This window comes from Dendrobates tinctorius, unplaced genomic scaffold (genome assembly GCF_039654945.1).
Source record: "Dendrobates tinctorius isolate UK_male_01 unplaced genomic scaffold, ASM3965494v1 ptg000182l, whole genome shotgun sequence".
Classification (NCBI taxonomy): domain Eukaryota; kingdom Metazoa; phylum Chordata; class Amphibia; order Anura; family Dendrobatidae; genus Dendrobates; species Dendrobates tinctorius.
The window spans coordinates 469,642-485,270 of NW_027361849.1; the positions used below are offsets into that span (position 1 = coordinate 469,642).

The 15,629-nt window shown below is 62.7% G+C and overlaps 1 protein-coding gene across 1 annotated transcript in view; it reads right to left on the reverse strand.

Moving 5' to 3' along the window:
- C1QL2 (complement C1q like 2) overlaps positions 1–13,236 on the reverse strand; it is a 43,904-nt gene extending 30,668 nt beyond the window's left edge. The window contains exon 1 of the mRNA XM_073551889.1: positions 12,619–13,236. Coding sequence (XP_073407990.1) covers positions 12,619–13,140 — 522 coding nt within the window. The 5' untranslated portion in view covers positions 13,141–13,236. The remainder of the gene's footprint in view (positions 1–12,618) is intronic.
- Between the last annotated feature and the right edge of the window lie 2,393 nt (positions 13,237–15,629).

Sequence of the window (15,629 nt, forward strand, 5' to 3'; positions counted from 1 at the left end):
GTATCACTACAGCGGGCCCAGGACTGGTATCACTACAGCGGGCCCAGGACTGGTATCACTACAGCAGGCCCAGGACTGGTATCACTACAGCAGACCCAGGACTGGTATCACTACAGCAGGCCAAGGACTGGGATCACTACAGCGGGCCCAGGACTGGGATCACTACAGTAGGCCCAGGACTGGTATCACCACAGCGGGCCCAGGACTGGTATCACTACAGCGGGCCCAGGACTGGTATCAATACAGCAGACCCAGGACTGGGATCACTACAGCAGACCCAGGACTGGGATCACTACAGGCAGCAGACCCAGGACTGGGATCACTACAGCAGACCCAGGACTGGTATCACTACAGTAGGCCCAGGACTGGTATCACCACAGCGGGCCCAGGACTGGTATCACTACAGCGGGCCCAGGACTGGTATCACTACAGCAGGCCCAGGACTGGTATCACCACAGCGGGCCCAGGACTGGTATCACCACAGCGGGCCCAGGACTGTTATCACCACAGCGGGCCCAGGACTGGTATCACTACAGCGGGCCCAGGACTGGTATCACCACAGCGGGCCCAGGACTGGTATCACTACAGCAGGCCCAGGACTGGTATCACTACAGCAGACCCAGGACTGGGATCACTACAGCAGGCCCAGGACTGGTATCACTACAGCAGGCCCAGGACTAGTATCACTACAGTAGGCCCAGGACTGGTATCACCACAGCGGGCCCAGGACTGGTATCACTACAGCGGGCCCAGGACTGGTATCACTACAGCGGGCCCAGGACTGGCATCACTACAGCAGACCCAGGACTGGGATCACTACAGCGGGCCCAGGACTGGTATCACCACAGCGGGCCCAGGACTGGTATCACCACAGCGGGCCCAGGACTGGTATCACTACAGCAGGCCCAGGACTGGTATCACCACAGCGGGCCCAGGACTGGTATCACTACAGCAGACCCAGGACTAGTATCACTACAGTAGGCCCAGGACTGGGATCACTACAGTAGGCCCAGGACTGGTATCACTACAGCGGGCCCAGGACTGGTATCACTACAGCGGGCCCAGGACTGGCATCACTACAGCGGGCCCAGGACTGGTATCACCACAGCGGGCCCAGGACTGGTATCACCACAGCGGGCCCAGGACTGGTATCACCACAGCGGGCCCAGGACTGGTATCACTACAGCAGGCCCAGGATTGGTATCACCACAGCGGGCCCAGGACTGGTATCACTACAGCAGGCCCAGGATTGGTATCCCCACAGCGGGCCCAGGATTGGTATCACTACAGCGGTATCACTACAGCGGGCTCAGGACTGGTATCACTACAGTAGGCCCAGGACTGGTATCACTACAGCAGACCCAGGACTGGTATCACCACAGCAGACCCTGGACTGGTATCACTACAGCAGACCCAGGACTGGTATCACTACAGCAGACCCAGGACTGGTATCACTACAGCAGACCCAGGACTGGTATCACTACAGCAGACCCAGGACTGGTATCACTACAGCAGACCCAGGACTGGTATCACCACAGCGGGCCCAGGACTGGTATCACTACAGCAGACCCAGGACTGGTATCACTACAGCAGACCCAGGACTGGCATCACTACAGCAGACCCAGGACTGGTATCACTACAGCGGGCCCAGGACTGGCATCACTACAGCAGACCCAGGACTGGTATCACCACAGCGGGCCCAGGACTGGTATCACTACAGCAGACCCAGGACTGGTATCACTACAGCAGACCCAGGACTGGTATCACTACAGCAGACCCAGGACTGGTATCACTACAGCAGACCCAGGACTGGCATCACTACAGCAGACCCAGGACTGGTATCACTACAGCGGGCCCAGGACTGGCATCACTACAGCAGACCCAGGACTGGTATCACCACAGCGGGCCCAGGACTGGTATCACTACAGCAGACCCAGGACTGGTATCACTACAGCAAACCCAGGACTGGTATCACTACAGCAGACCCAGGACTGGCATCACTACAGCAGGCCCAGGACTGGTATCACCACAGCGGGCTCAGGACTGGTATCACTACAGCAGGCCCAGGACTGGTATCACCACAGCGGGCCCAGTACTGGTATCACCACAGCGGGCCCAGGACTGGTATCACTACAGCAGACCCAGGACTGGTATCACTACAGCAGACCCAGGACTGGTATCACTACAGCAGGCCCAGGACTGGTATCACCATAGCGGGCTCAGGACTGGTATCACTACAGTGGGCTCAGGACTGGTATCACTACAGTGGGCTCAGGACTGGTATATCACCACAGCAGACCCAGGACTGGTATCACTACAGCAGATCCAGGACTGGTATCACTACAGCGGGGATAATAGAAAAAAATGGGAGTTGTTCAGAAAGTAATTGTGCAGGAAAGGAAGTTTGTTACATACAGACCGTGGATTCCAGAGGGCACAATTAAAAAAAAAGGAGATGAAGGAGTGCAACTAATATTAATAAGGTTAGTAAGGTTTTGATGTGAGGTAGCGTAGGGGTTGAGGTTGAGGGATGGTGGACTGGGGTTGGGGGAGATGTCCCCTGAAATCAGTAGGAGTAGGAAGATAAAGAGCAAGTAGTTCTTTGAAATGTAAGAATTTTTTTGTGCAATGTGTTTAGGCAAGATGGGCTGAGGTTTTATCCTCAGTCACCGCTGAGTGATACCGGACCCCCATCATCATCCTCAGTCACCACTGAGTATTACAGGACCCCCATTATCATCCTCTATCACTACTGAGTGATACTGGACCCCCATTATCATCCTCAATCACCACTGAGTGATACCGGACCCCCATTATCATCCTCAGTCACCACTGAGTGATACCGGACCCCCATTATCATCCTCAGTCACCACTGAGTGATACCGGACCCCCATTATCATCCTCAGTCACCACTGAGTGATACCGGACCCCATTATCATGCTCAGTCACCACTGAGTAATACCGGACCCCCATTATCATGCTCAGTCACCATTGAGTATTACCGGACCCCCATTATCATCCTCAATCACCACTGAGTGATACCGGACCCTCATTATCATGCTCAGTCACCATTGAGTATTACCGGACCCCCATTATCATCCTCAGTCACCACTGAGTGATACCGGACCCCCATTATCATCCTCAGTCACCACTGAGTGATACCGGACCCCCATTATCATCCTCAGTCACCACTGAGTGATACCGGACCCCCATTATCATGCTCAGTCACCACTGAGTGATACCGGACCCCCATTATCATGCTCAGTCACCATTGAGTATTACCGGACCCCCATTATCATCCTCAATCACCACTGAGTGATACCGGACCCCCATTATCATGCTCAGTCACCACTGAGTGATACCGGACCCCCATTATCATCCTCAGTCACCACTGAGTGATACCGGACCCCCATTATCATCCTCAGTCACCACTGAGTGATACCGGACCCCCATTATCATCCTCAGTCACCACTGAGTGATACCGGACCCCCATTATCATGCTCAGTCACCACTGAGTGATACCGGACCCCCATTATCATCCTCAGTCACCATTGAGTATTACCGGACCCCCATTATCATCCTCAGTCACCACTGAGTGATACCGGACCCTCATTATCATCCTCAGTCACCACTGAGTGATACCGGACCCTCATTATCATCCTCAGTCACAGATTAGTATTACCGGACCCCCATTATCATGCTCAGTCACCATTGAGTATTACCGGACCCCCATTATCATCCTCAGTCACAGATTAGTATTACCGGACCCCCAGTATCTTCTTCAGTTCAGGCTGAGTATTATTATCGTTCATCCATGCTGAGTATTACCGGACCCTCATTTTCTAATCTTCAGTCCCTGCTGAGTATTACCTTACCCCCATTATCCTTAGTCAGGCCGGGGTCACACTAACATGCGCAAAATACGGTCCGTAGTTTACATGCGTAATACGGATGACAGACCCCTAAACAGTGCTCCGTATGTCATCCGTAGTCAAGGTGCGGTCGCGTATTTTGCGCATGTCAGCATCCGTATGTAATCCGTATGGTGAGATTTTCTCGCAGGCTTGCAAAATGGACATATAATGGAGCCCTATGACAGGGTTTATAACAGAAAGCAAAGAATAGATATAAACACATAGAATGCATATATATAGATATATATATATATATATACACATGTATTCTATATGTATTCTATGTGTCTATATCTATTCTTTCTTTCTTTATTAAACCTGTCAGTGTGAGTTTACTGTATCGCGCACTGAATTGTCGGCTTTGCTAAAAGACACCTGGTGCGTATTTCTCACAAGTCACATGTGTGGTCCGTGTATAATCCGTATTTTTTGCGCACCCATAGACTTACATTGGCGTATTACGGGCGTAGTACGCTGACAGTCACAGCATGCTGCGATTAGCACGGAGCGTAGAATACGGATGAGAAATATACGGCTGGTGCGAGGGACCCCATAGAGAATCATTGGTCCGTGTGTAATGCGGCTTTTAGTGCCTCTCACTCGGCCGTATTCCTCCCCAGTGTGACCCCGGCCTCACAGTTAAATACTACCGGACCCCCATTATCATCCTCAATCACCGCTGAGTATTATCGGACTACCATTATCATTTTCAGTCCCTGCTGAGTAACACAAGACCCCTTATTATTATCCTCCATCCCTGCTGAGTATTGCCGGACCCCCACTATCATCCACTGGCATCGGGCCAATAGGTGCCAGTTGCCTCCAGGCCCCACTCCCTGCTGTCGGGACAACTTCTCTTATAATTACCCTGAAATACTCCCCACTGGCCACTAGTCTAATAACTATCTGTGGTCATCCCGAGAATCACCACAGCTGCCCCAATCCCTTGTTAGTCATCTATGATCATTCTTTTACCCCGCTTACCCAGCTCCACCTTGCTTGTCCCCAGCTACCTCAGGTTCCTCTCCCCTTCCTCCATTCTCCTCGCCCGCTCATCCAGTCCCTCTCTCGCTCCCCTAGGTTCCTCTATGCTCCTCTCCCGCTTCCCCGGTTCCTCTGCAGCTCCTTAACTGCACCCCAAGGTTCCTCTCTTGCTCCCCTAGCTCCTCTTCCACTTCCCCAGGTTCCTCTCTGGCTCCTCAACTGCTTGCCCAGGTTCTTTTCCCGCTCTTCAACTGCTCCCCCAGGTTCCTCTCTTGTTCCCCCTGCTCCTTTCCAGCTTCCCCAGATTCCTCTCCAGCTCCTCAACTGCTCCCCCAGATTCCTCTCTTGTGTTCCCCCCGCTCCTTTCCCGCTTCCCCAGATTCCTCTCCAGCTCCTCAACTGCTCACCCAGGTTCCTCTCTTTTTCCCCCAGCTCCTCTCCTGCTTCCCCTCCAGCTCCTCAACTGCTCACCGGGGTTCCTGTCCTGCTTCCCCAGGTTCCTCTCCAGCTCCTCATATGCATCCCCAGGTTTCTCTCTTGTTCCTCCATGCTCCTCGCCCGCTACCCCAGTTCCATTTCCGATCTTCCATACTCCTCATTCGCTCCCACAGGCTCTTCTCTTGTTCCTCCATGCTCCTCACACACTCCCTCAGCTCCCTGCCCGATCCCCCAGTTCTTTGCTCGCCCCCCCAGGTCCTCTCCCACTCCCCAGCTCTTCTCCCGCTCCCCAGTTTCTCTCCCACTCCCCAGTTCCTCTCCCGCTCCCCAACTCCTCACCTGCTCCCCCAGGTTCCTCACCTATTTTTCTGCTCCATGTCCACTCCCCCAGTTCCTCTCCTGCTCCCCAGTTCCTCTCTGCTCCCCAGTTCCTCTCCACTCCCCAATTCCTCTCCGCTCCCCCAGTTCCTCTTCCCCTCCCCAGTTTCTCTCTTCTCCCCCAGTTCCTCTCCGCTCCCCAGTTCCTCTCCCGCTCCCCAGTTTCTCTCCCGCTTCCCCGGTTCCTCTTTTGCTCCTTAACTGCACCCCAAGGTTCCTCTCTTGCTCCCCTAGCTCCTCTTCCGCTTCCCCAGGTTCCTCTCCGGCTCCTCAACTGCTCGCCCAGGTTCTTTTCCCGCTCCTCAACTGCTCCCCCAGATTCCTCTCTTGTGTTCCCCCCGCTCCTTTCCCGCTTCCCCAGGTTCCTCTCCAGCTGCTCAACTGCTCACCCAGGTTCCTCTCTTTTTTCCCCCAGTTCCTCTCCTGCTCCCCAGTTCATCTTCTTCCCAGTTCCTCACCTGCTCCCTCAGGTTCCTCACCCATTTTCCTGCTCCTTGTCCGCTCCTGCAGTTCCTCTCTGCTCCCCAATTCCTCTCCGCTCCCCAATTCCTCTCCCGCTCCCCAGTTTCTCTCAGCTCCCCCAGTTCCTCTCCCGCTCAACAGTTCATCATCACTCCGCAGTTCCTCTCCCGCTCCCCCACTTCCCCTCCCCAGTTCCTCTCCGCTCCCCAGTTTCTCTCCCACACCCCAGTTCCTCATCCTCTACCCAGTTCCTCTCCCACTCCCCAAGTTCCGCTCCCCAGTTCCTCTCTGCTCCACAGATCCTCACCTGCTCCCTCAGGTTCCTCACCCATTTGCCGGCTCCTTGTCCTCTCCCCCAGTTCCTCTCTGCTCCCCAGTTCCTCGCCAGCTCCCCAGTTCATCTCTGCTCCCCGGTTCTTCGCCAACTCCTCAGCTCCTCACCCGCTCCCCATCTCTTCGCCCGCCCCCCAGTTCCTCTCTGCTCCCCAGCTCCTCACTTGTTCCCCAGGTTCCTCACCTGCTCCCCCAGGTTCCTCTCTGCTCCCCCAGGCTCCTCGCCTGCTCCCCACCTGCTTCCACGTTCCTTTCTGCTACCCCAGGCTCCTCGCCTGCTCCCAGCTCCTCACCTTCTGCCCCCAGCTCATCACCTGCTCCACCAGGTTCCTCGCCTGCTCCCCAGCTCCTCACCTGCTCCCCAGCTCCCTCTCCCGCTCGTCACCTGCTCCCCAGCTCCTCACCTGCTCCACCAGGCTCCTCACCTGCTCCCCAGCTCCTCACCTGTTCCCCCAGTTCCTTACCTGCTCCCCAGCTCCTCACCTGCTCCCCAGCTCCTCACCTTCTCCCCAGCTCCTCACCTGCTCCCCCAGGTTCCGCTCCCCACCTGATCCCCAGGCTCTTCACCTGCTCCCCAGCTCCTCACCTTCTCCCCCAGCTCCTCACCTGCTCTCCCCAGCTCCTCACCTGCCCCCCAGTTCACCTGCTCCCCAGTTCCCTCACCTGCCCCCCCAGCTCCTCACCTGCTCCCCCAGCTCACCTGCCCTCAGCTCCTCACCTGCCCCCCAGCTCCTCACCTGCTCCCCCAGCTCCTCACCTGCTCCCCAGGTTCCTCTCTGCTCCCCAGCTCCTCACCTGCTTCCCAGGTTCCTCTCTGCTCCCCAGCTCCTCACCTGCCCCCCAGCTCTTCACCTGCCCCCCAGCTCCTCACCTTCTCCCCCAGCTCCTCACCTGCCCCCCAGCTCCTCACCTTCTCCCCAGCTCCTCACCTTCTCCCCCAGCTCCTCACCTGCTCCCCCAGCTCCTCACCTTCTCCCCCAGGTTCCTCACCTGCTCCCCAGGTTCCTCACCTGCTCCCCAGCTCCTCACCTGCTCCCCAGGTTCCTCTCTGCTCCCCAGCTCCTCACCTGCTTCCCAGGTTCCTCTCTGCTCCCCAGCTCCTCACCTGCCCCCCAAGCTCTTCACCTGCCCCCCAGCTCCTCACCTTCTCCCCCAGCTCCTCACCTTCTCCCCCAGCTCCTCACCTTCTCCCCCACCTCCTCACCTGCTCCCCCAGCTCCTCACCTGCTCCCCAGCTCACCTGCTCCCCCGTTCCTCACCTGCTCCCCCAGGTTCCTCACCTGTTCTCCCAGTTCCTCTCCGCTCCCCAGCTCCTCACCTGCTCCCACGTTCCCCCAGCTCCTCACCTGTTCCCCCAGCTCCTCGCCCGCTCCCCAGCTCCTCACCTGCCCCCCAGGCTCCTCACCTGCTCCCCCCCAGCTCCTCACCTGCTCCCCCAGGTTCCTCACCTGCTCCCCCAGGTTCCTCACCTGCTCCCCAGCTCCTCACCTGCCCCCCAGCTCCTCATCTTCTCCCCCAGCTCCTCACCTTCTCCCCCAGCTCCTCACCTGCTCTCCCCAGCTCCTCACCTGCCCCCCAGTTCCTCACCTGCTCCCCAGTTCCCTCACGTGCCCCCCCAGCTCCTCACCTGCTCCCCCAGCTCCTCACCTGCCCCCAGCTCCTCACCTGCCCCCCAGCTCCTCACCTGCCCCCCAGCTCCTCACCTTCTCCCCCAGCTCACCTGCTCGCCCAGGTTCCTCTCTGCTCCCCAGCTCCTCACCTGCCCCCCAGCTCCTCACCTGCTTCCCAGGTTCCTCTCTGCTCCCCAGCTCCTCACCTGCCCCCCAGCTCCTCACCTGCTCCCCCAGCTCCTCACCTGCTCCTCACCTCCTCACTAGGCTGGCCACTAGTCTAATAACTATCTGTGGTCATCCCGAGAATCACCACAGCTGCCCCAATCCCTTGTTAGTCATCTATGATCATTCTTTTACCCCGCTTACCCAGCTCCACCTTGCTTGTCCCCAGCTACCTCAGGTTCCTCTCCCCTTCCTCCATTCTCCTCGCCCGCTCATCCAGTCCCTCTCTCGCTCCCCTAGGTTCCTCTATGCTCCTCTCCCGCTTCCCCGGTTCCTCTGCAGCTCCTTAACTGCACCCCAAGGTTCCTCTCTTGCTCCCCTAGCTCCTCTTCCACTTCCCCAGGTTCCTCTCTGGCTCCTCAACTGCTTGCCCAGGTTCTTTTCCCGCTCTTCAACTGCTCCCCCAGGTTCCTCTCTTGTTCCCCCTGCTCCTTTCCAGCTTCCCCAGATTCCTCTCCAGCTCCTCAACTGCTCCCCCAGATTCCTCTCTTGTGTTCCCCCCGCTCCTTTCCCGCTTCCCCAGATTCCTCTCCAGCTCCTCAACTGCTCACCCAGGTTCCTCTCTTTTTCCCCCAGCTCCTCTCCTGCTTCCCCTCCAGCTCCTCAACTGCTCACCGGGGTTCCTCTCTGCTCCCCAGCTCCTCACCTGCCCCCCAGCTCTTCACCTGCCCCCCAGCTCCTCACCTTCTCCCCCAGCTCCTCACCTGCCCCCCAGCTCCTCACCTTCTCCCCAGCTCCTCACCTTCTCCCCCAGCTCCTCACCTGCTCCCCCAGCTCCTCACCTTCTCCCCCAGGTTCCTCACCTGCTCCCCAGGTTCCTCACTGCTCCCCAGCTCCTCACCTGCTCCCCAGGTTCCTCTCTGCTCCCCAGCTCCTCACCTGCTTCCCAGGTTCCTCTCTGCTCCCCAGCTCCTCACCTGCCCCCCAAGCTCTTCACCTGCCCCCCAGCTCCTCACCTTCTCCCCCAGCTCCTCACCTTCTCCCCCAGCTCCTCACCTTCTCCCCCAGCTCCTCACCTGCTCCCCCAGCTCCTCACCTGCTCCCCAGCTCCTCTCTGCTCCCCAGCTCACCTGCTCCCCCAGGTTCCTCACCTGTTCTCCCAGTTCCTCTCCGCTCCCCAGCTCCTCACCTGCTCCCACGTTCCCCCAGCTCCTCACCTGTTCCCCCAGCTCCTCGCCCGCTCCCCAGCTCCTCACCTGCCCCCAGGCTCCTCACCTGCTCCCCCCAGCTCCTCACCTGCTCCCCCAGGTTCCTCACCTGCTCCCCCAGGTTCCTCACCTGCTCCCCCAGGTTCCTCACCTGCTCCCCAGCTTCCTCACCTGCTCCCCAGCTTCCTCACCTGCTCCCCACCTCCTCACCTGCCCCCCCAGCTCCTCACCTTCTCCCCCAGCTCCTCACCTTCTCCCCCAGCTCCTCACCTTCTCCCCCAGCTCCTCACCTGCTCTCCCCAGCTCCTCACCTGCTCTCCCCAGCTCCTCACCTGCCCCCCAGTTCCTCACCTGCTCCCCAGTTCCCTCACCTGCCCCCCCAGCTCCTCACCTGCTCCCCCAGCTCCTCACCTGCCCCCAGCTCCTCACCTGCCCCCCAGCTCCTCACCTGCCCCCCAGCTCCTCACCTTCTCCCCCAGCTCACCTGCTCGCCCAGGTTCCTCTCTACTCCCCAGCTCCTCACCTGCCCCCCAGCTCCTCACCTGCTTCCCAGGTTCCTCTCTGCTCACCAGCTCCTCACCTGCCCCCCAGCTCCTCACCTGCTCCCCCAGCTCCTCACCTGCTCCCCCAGCTCCTCACCTGCTCCCCCAGCTCCTCACCTGCTCCCCCAGCTCCTCACCTGCTCCCCAGCTCCTCTCTGCTCCCCTCAGCTCCTCACCTGCCCCCCCAGCTCATCACCTTCTCCCCCAGCTCCTCACCTGCCCCCCAGGTTCCTCTCTGCTCCCCTCAGCTCCTCACCTGCCCCCCAGCTCCTCACCTGCCCCCCAGGTTCCTCACCTGCCCCCCAGCTCCTCACCTTCTCCCCCAGCTCCTCACCTGCCCCCCAGGTCCTCTCTGCTCCCCTCAGCTCCTCACCTGCCCCCCAGCTCCTCACCTGCCCCCCAGGGTCCTCTCTGCTCCCCTCAGCTCCTCACCTGCCCCCCAGCTCCTCTCTGCTCCCCTCAGCTCCTCTCTCGCCCCCCAGCTCCTCACCTGCCCTCAGCTCCTCACCTTCTCCCCCAGCTCCTCACCTTCTCCCCCAGCTCCTCACCTGCTCCCCAGGTTCCTCTCTGCTCCCCCCAGCACCTCAGCCGCCCCTCAGCTCCTCTCTGCCCCCCAGCTCCTCACCTGCCCCCAGCTCCTCACCTGCCCCTCAGCTCTTCACCTGCCCCCCAGCTCCTCTCTGCGCCCCTCAGCTCCTCACCTGCCCCCCAGGTCCTCACCTGCCGCTCACCTGCCCCCCAGCTCCTCTCTGCGCCCCTCAGCTCCTCACCTGCCCCCCAGCTCCTCACCTGCCCCCCAGCTCCTCTCTGCTCCCCCCAGCTCCTCACCTGCCCCCCAGCTCCTCACCTTCTCCCCCAGCTCACCTGCTCGCCCAGGTTCCTCTCTGCTCCCCAGCTCCTCACCTGCCCCCCAGCTCCTCACCTGCTTCCCAGGTTCCTCTCTGCTCCCCAGCTCCTCACCTGCCCCCCAGCTCCTCACCTGCTCCCCCAGCTCCTCACCTGCTCCCCCAGCTCCTCACCTGCTCCCCAGCTCCTCTCTGCTCCCCCCAGCTCCTCACCTGCCCCCCAGCTCCTCTCTGCTCCCCCCAGCTCCTCACCTGCCCCCCAGCTCCTCACCTTCTCCCCCAGCTCACCTGCTCGCCCAGGTTCCTCTCTGCTCCCCAGCTCCTCACCTGCCCCCCAGCTCCTCACCTGCTTCCCAGGTTCCTCTCTGCTCCCCAGCTCCTCACCTGCCCCCCAGCTCCTCACCTGCTCCCCCAGCTCCTCACCTGCTCCCCCAGCTCCTCACCTGCTCCCCAGCTCCTCTCTGCTCCCCTCAGCTCCTCACCTGCCCCCCCAGCTCATCACCTTCTCCCCCAGCTCCTCACCTGCCCCCCAGGTCCTCTCTGCTCCCCTCAGCTCCTCACCTGCCCCCCAGCTCCTCACCTGCCCCCCAGGGTCCTCTCTGCTCCCCTCAGCTCCTCACCTGCCCCCCAGCTCCTCTCTGCTCCCCTCAGCTCCTCTCTCGCCCCCCAGCTCCTCACCTGCCCTCAGCTCCTCACCTTCTCCCCCAGCTCCTCACCTTCTCCCCCAGCTCCTCACCTTCTCCCCCAGGTTCCTCACCTGCTCCCCAGGTTCCTCACCTGCTCCCCAGCTCCTCACCTGCTCCCCAGGTTCCTCACCTGCTCCCCAGCTCCTCACCTGCTCCCCAGGTTCCTCTCTGCTCCCCTCAGCTCCTCTCTCGCCCCCCAGCTCCTCACCTGCCCTCAGCTCCTCACCTTCTCCCCCAGCTCCTTACCTGCCCCCAGCTCCTCACCTGCCCCTCACCTGCCCCCCAGTTCCTCACCCTCCCCCCAGCTCCTCACCTGCCCCTCAGCTCTTCACCTGCCCCCCAGCTCCTCTCTGCGCCCCTCAGCTCCTCACCTGCCCCCCAGCTCCTCACCTGCCCCCCAGCTCCTCTCTGCTCCCCCCAGCTCCTCACCTGCCCCCCAGCTCCTCTCTGCTCCCCTCAGCTCCTCACCTGCCCCCCAGCTCCTCTCTGCGCCCCTCAGCTCCTCACCTGCCCCCCAGCTCCTCTCTGCTCTCCCCAGCTCCTCACCTGGCCGTTCTTGCACAGGTCTGCCCCCCAGCTCCTCACCTGGCCGTTCTTGCACAGGTCTGCCCCCCAGCTCCTCACCTGGCCGTTCTTGCACAGGTCTGCCCCCCGGCTCCTCACCTGGCCGTTCTTGCACAGGTCTGCCCCCCGGCTCCTCACCTGGCCGTTCTTGCACAGGTCTGCCCCCCGGCTCCTCACCTGGCCGTTCTTGCACAGGTCTGCCCCCCGGCTCCTCACCTGGCCGTTCTTGCACAGGTCTGCCCCCCGGCTCCTCACCTGGCCGTTCTTGCACAGGTCTGCCCCCCGGCTCCTCACCTGGCCGTTCTTGCACAGGTCTGCCCCCCGGCTCCTCACCTGGCCGTTCTTGCACAGGTCTGCCCCCCGGCTCCTCACCTGGCCGTTCTTGCACAGGTCTGCCCCCCGGCTCCTCACCTGGCCGTTCTTGCACAGGTCTGCCCCCCGGCTCCTCACCTGGCCGTTCTTGCACAGGTCTGCCCCCCGGCTCCTCACCTGGCCGTTCTTGCACAGGTCTGCCCACATGCTGGTGCCGTCTCCCCCTCTCATCAGGATGTGGTAGGTGAAGTAGTAGACGCCCGGGACCTCGCAGGTGAACTTCCCGGTGCTGGGGTCATAGTGCTCCCCGACATTGGTCACGACATCGTCAAACTTGAGCAGCTCGTAGCCCTCGTGAGGACTCTTCAGCCCGACATAGAAGGCGATGCGGGGGAGAGCAGGAGACCCCGCAGCCTCCGCGCCCCCCGGCGGCCCCCGCTCCCCCGGGGGGCCACGCAGTCCTGGGGGTCCCGGCTCTCCTGGGGGGCCCCGCGCCCCCGGCTTCCCCGGTCTGCCTGGATCCCCCTTGGGTCCCTGGATGAAGGGCGGCGGGGCCCCGCTGAGGTCCTGCGGAGCTTCTCCCGGGGAGCGCGGAGGGAGCCCGGTGTACGGGTCACAGATCATCCGGCAGGTGCCCAGCAGCTCGTAGTGTCCGGCGGCGGGCGGCGGCAGCAGGGCGAGCACCAGGAGCAGCAGCATGACCACGGCAAGGGCAGCACCCGGACACCGGGGAGAGGAGCAGCGGAGACCGGACCGGGGACTGAGGAGGAGGAGACTGAGGAGGACGGCGGCACAGCCCCATCCAGCGCGCCGGGGAGGGGACCGGGAGCGCGGGGGGCAGAGGAGGGGACCTGGGGGGCAGAGGAGGGGACCTAAGGGGGCAGAGGACCTGGGGGCAGAGGAGGGGACCGGGAGCGCGGGGGGCAGAGGAGGGGACCTGAGGGGGCAGAGGAGGGGACCTGAGGGGGGCAGAGGAGGGGACCTGAGGGGGCAGAGGACCTGGGGGCAGAGGAGGGGACCGGGAGCGCGGGGGGCAGAGGAGGGGACCTGGGGGCAGAGGAGGGGACCTGAGGGGGGCAGAGGAGGGGACCTGGGGGCAGAGGAGGGGACCGGGAGCGTGGGGGGCAGAGGAGGGGACCTGAGGGGGGCAGAGGAGGGGACCGGGAGCGTGGGGGGCAGAGGAGGGGACCTGGGGGGGCAGAGGAGGGGACCGGGAGCGTGGGGGGCAGAGGAGGGGACCTGGGGGGGCAGAGGAGGGGACCTGAGGGGGCAGAGGAGGGGACCTGAGGGGGCAGAGGAGGGGACCTGGGGGCAGAGGACCTGGGGGCAGAGGAGGGGACCTGAGGGGCAGAGGAGGGGACCTGGGGGGCAGAGAAGGGGACCTGAGGGCAGAGGAGGGGACCTGAGGGGCAGAGGAGGGGACCTGGGGGCAGAGGAGGGGACCTGAGGGGGGCAGAGGAGGGGACCTGGGGGCAGAGGAGGGGACCTGGGGGCAGACAAGGGGACCTGAGGGGGCAGAGGAGGGGACCTGAGGGGGCAGAGGAGGGGACCTGGGGGGCAGAGGATGGGACCTGAGGGGGCAGAGGAGGGGACCTGGGGGGCAGAGGACCTGGGGGCAGAGGAGGGGCACTGAGGGGGCAGAGGACCTGGGAGGCAGAGGGTGGGCAATGGGGGGCAGGGACCTGGGGGCAGAGGAGGGGCAATGGGGGGCAGAGGAGGGGACCTGAGGGGGCAGAGGAGGGGACCTGAGGGGGCAGAGGAGGGCACCTGAGGGGGCAGAGGAGGGGACCTGAGGGGGCAGAGGAGGGGACCTGAGGGGGCAGAGGAGGGGACCTGGGGGGCAGAGGATGGGACCTGAGGGGGCAGAGGAGGGGACCTGGGGGGCAGAGGACCTGGGGGCAGAGGAGGGGCACTGAGGGGGCAGAGGACCTGGGAGGCAGAGGGTGGGCAATGGGGGGCGGAGGATGGGCACTGAGGGGGCAGAGGAGGGGCACTGAGGGGGCAGACGACCTGGGGGCAGAGGAGGGGACCTGAGGGGGCGGAGGAGGGGACCTGGGGGGCAGAGGACCTGAGGGGGCAGAGGAGGGGCACTGAGGGGGAAGAGGACCTGGGGGCAGAGGAGGGGACCTGGGGGGCGGAGGATGGGCACTGAGGGGGCAGAGGAGGGGCACTGAGGGGGCAGACGACCTGGGGGGCAGAGGATGGGACCTGAGGGGGCAGAGGAGGGGCACTGAGGGGGCAGAGGATGGGCGCTGAGGGGGCAGAGGATGGGCACTGAGGGGGCAGGGACCTGGGGGCAGAGGAGGGGACCTGGGGGCAGAGGAGGGGACCTGGGGGGGGCAGAGGATGGGACCTGGGGGGGCAGAGGAGGGGCGCTGAGGGGGCAGAGGATGGGACCTCGGGGGGCAGAGGAGGGGCGCTGAGGGGTCAGAGGAGGGCACCTGGGGGGCAGAGGAGGGGACCTGGCGGCAGATGATGGGACCTGGCGGGCAGAGGAGGGGACCTGAGGGGGCAGAGGATGGGACCTGAGGGGGAAGATGATGGGACCTGGGGGGCAGAGGAGGGGAACTGAGGGGGCAGAGGATGGGACCTGGGGGGCAGAGGATGGGACCTGAGGGGGCAGAGGATGGGATCTGAGGGGGCAGATGATGGGACCTGGGGGGCAGAGGAGGGGCACTGAGGGGGCAGAGGATGGGACCTGGGGGGCAGAGGATGGGACCTGGGGGCAGACGATGGGCACTGAGGGGGCAGGGACCTGGGGGGCAGAGTATGGGCAATGAGAGGGCAGAGGAGGGGCACTGAGGGGGCAGAGGATGGAACCTGGGGGGCAGAGGATGGGCACTGAGGGGGCAGAGGACCTGGGGGGGCAGAGGATGGGCACTGAGGGGGCAGAGGACCTGGGGGGCAGAGGATGGGACCTGGGGGGCAGAGGAGGGGCCCTGAGGGGGCAGAGGATGGGCGCTGAGGGGGCAGAGGAGGGGCACTGAGGGGGCAGAGGATGGGACCTGGGGGCAGAGGATGGGCGCTGAGGGGGCAGAGGAGGGGCACTGAGGGGGCAGAGGATGAAACCTGGGGGGGCAGAGGAGGGGACCTGGGGGGCAGAGGAGGGGACCTGGGGGCAGAGGATGGGCACTGAGGGGGCAGATGATGGGACCTGGGGGGCAGAGGATGGGACCTGAGGGGACAGA